Genomic DNA, 883 nt, shown 5'->3' with positions numbered 1-883 from the left:
CATAAAACATATATTATTAAACATCAAACATGACAAACATAACATATATCTTACAACAAAAGATATAGATACTATAATACAGTCTACTTATATCACATCGATTTATATTACTCATCGATACTCTCTGGCTCAACCAGAAAGTCTGATACGTTGAGATGAGTATCATCGTTTAAACCATGAAAGGATGGCCCGGGTTCATCAGAGATGAAGTGTGTTTCACCTCTTCCTTTTTCTTTTCCCTTTTGGGATTCTCTATACAGATCGGCTAAATGTTTTGGTGTACGACAACTACGTACCCAATGACCTTTCATGCCGCATCTGTAGCAAACCTTTCCCGTTTGCCTTTTATCATCCCGGTCCTTTTCATTCCTTTCATTTTCGTGGAAGTTCTTGTTATCTCTTTCATCATAGGGACGGAATCTTCTTCCTCGTCCTCTTCCACGACCATGATAACGGTTTCCACCACGTCCACGACCTCGTCCTCTTCTATTATCATAACTGGATGATGCAACATTCGCTTCAGGGAATGGAGCAGATCCAGTGGGACGAGCTTGATGGTTTAAAGTCATGAGTTGGTTATTCTGTTCCGCTACAAGGAGGACTTGCATCAACTCCGAATAACGGGTATATCCATTCACCCGGTACTGTTGCTGCATGATTACATTTTCAGGATGGAACGTGGAGAGAGTTTTCTCGATCATATCATAATCACTTATTTTCTCTCCACATAACATCATCCTCGAAGTAATTCCCAACATCGCGGAATTAAAATCACTAAAACTTTTGTAATCCTGGAACCGGAGATGGATCCACTCGTGTTTAGCTTTCGGTAAGATCACATATTTCTGGTGATCGAACCTCTCTTTTAAAGATTTCCAGAGGT

At 40.2% G+C, this 883-nt stretch overlaps 1 protein-coding gene across 1 annotated transcript; it reads right to left on the bottom strand.

The window, feature by feature from the left end:
• Positions 1-107: 107 nt before the first annotated feature.
• LOC106297803 lies at positions 108-758 on the bottom strand. The gene has a single exon (XM_013733970.1). The coding sequence runs from the start codon at positions 756-758 to the stop codon at positions 108-110; it is 651 nt and encodes a 216-aa protein (XP_013589424.1).
• Positions 759-883: the final 125 nt, after the last annotated feature.

Source organism: Brassica oleracea, chromosome C6 (genome assembly GCF_000695525.1).
Source record: "Brassica oleracea var. oleracea cultivar TO1000 chromosome C6, BOL, whole genome shotgun sequence".
NCBI classification, from domain to species: domain Eukaryota; kingdom Viridiplantae; phylum Streptophyta; class Magnoliopsida; order Brassicales; family Brassicaceae; genus Brassica; species Brassica oleracea.
The sequence above is the reverse complement of the archived record's forward strand: the minus strand, read 5'-3'. Positions and strand labels throughout refer to the sequence as shown.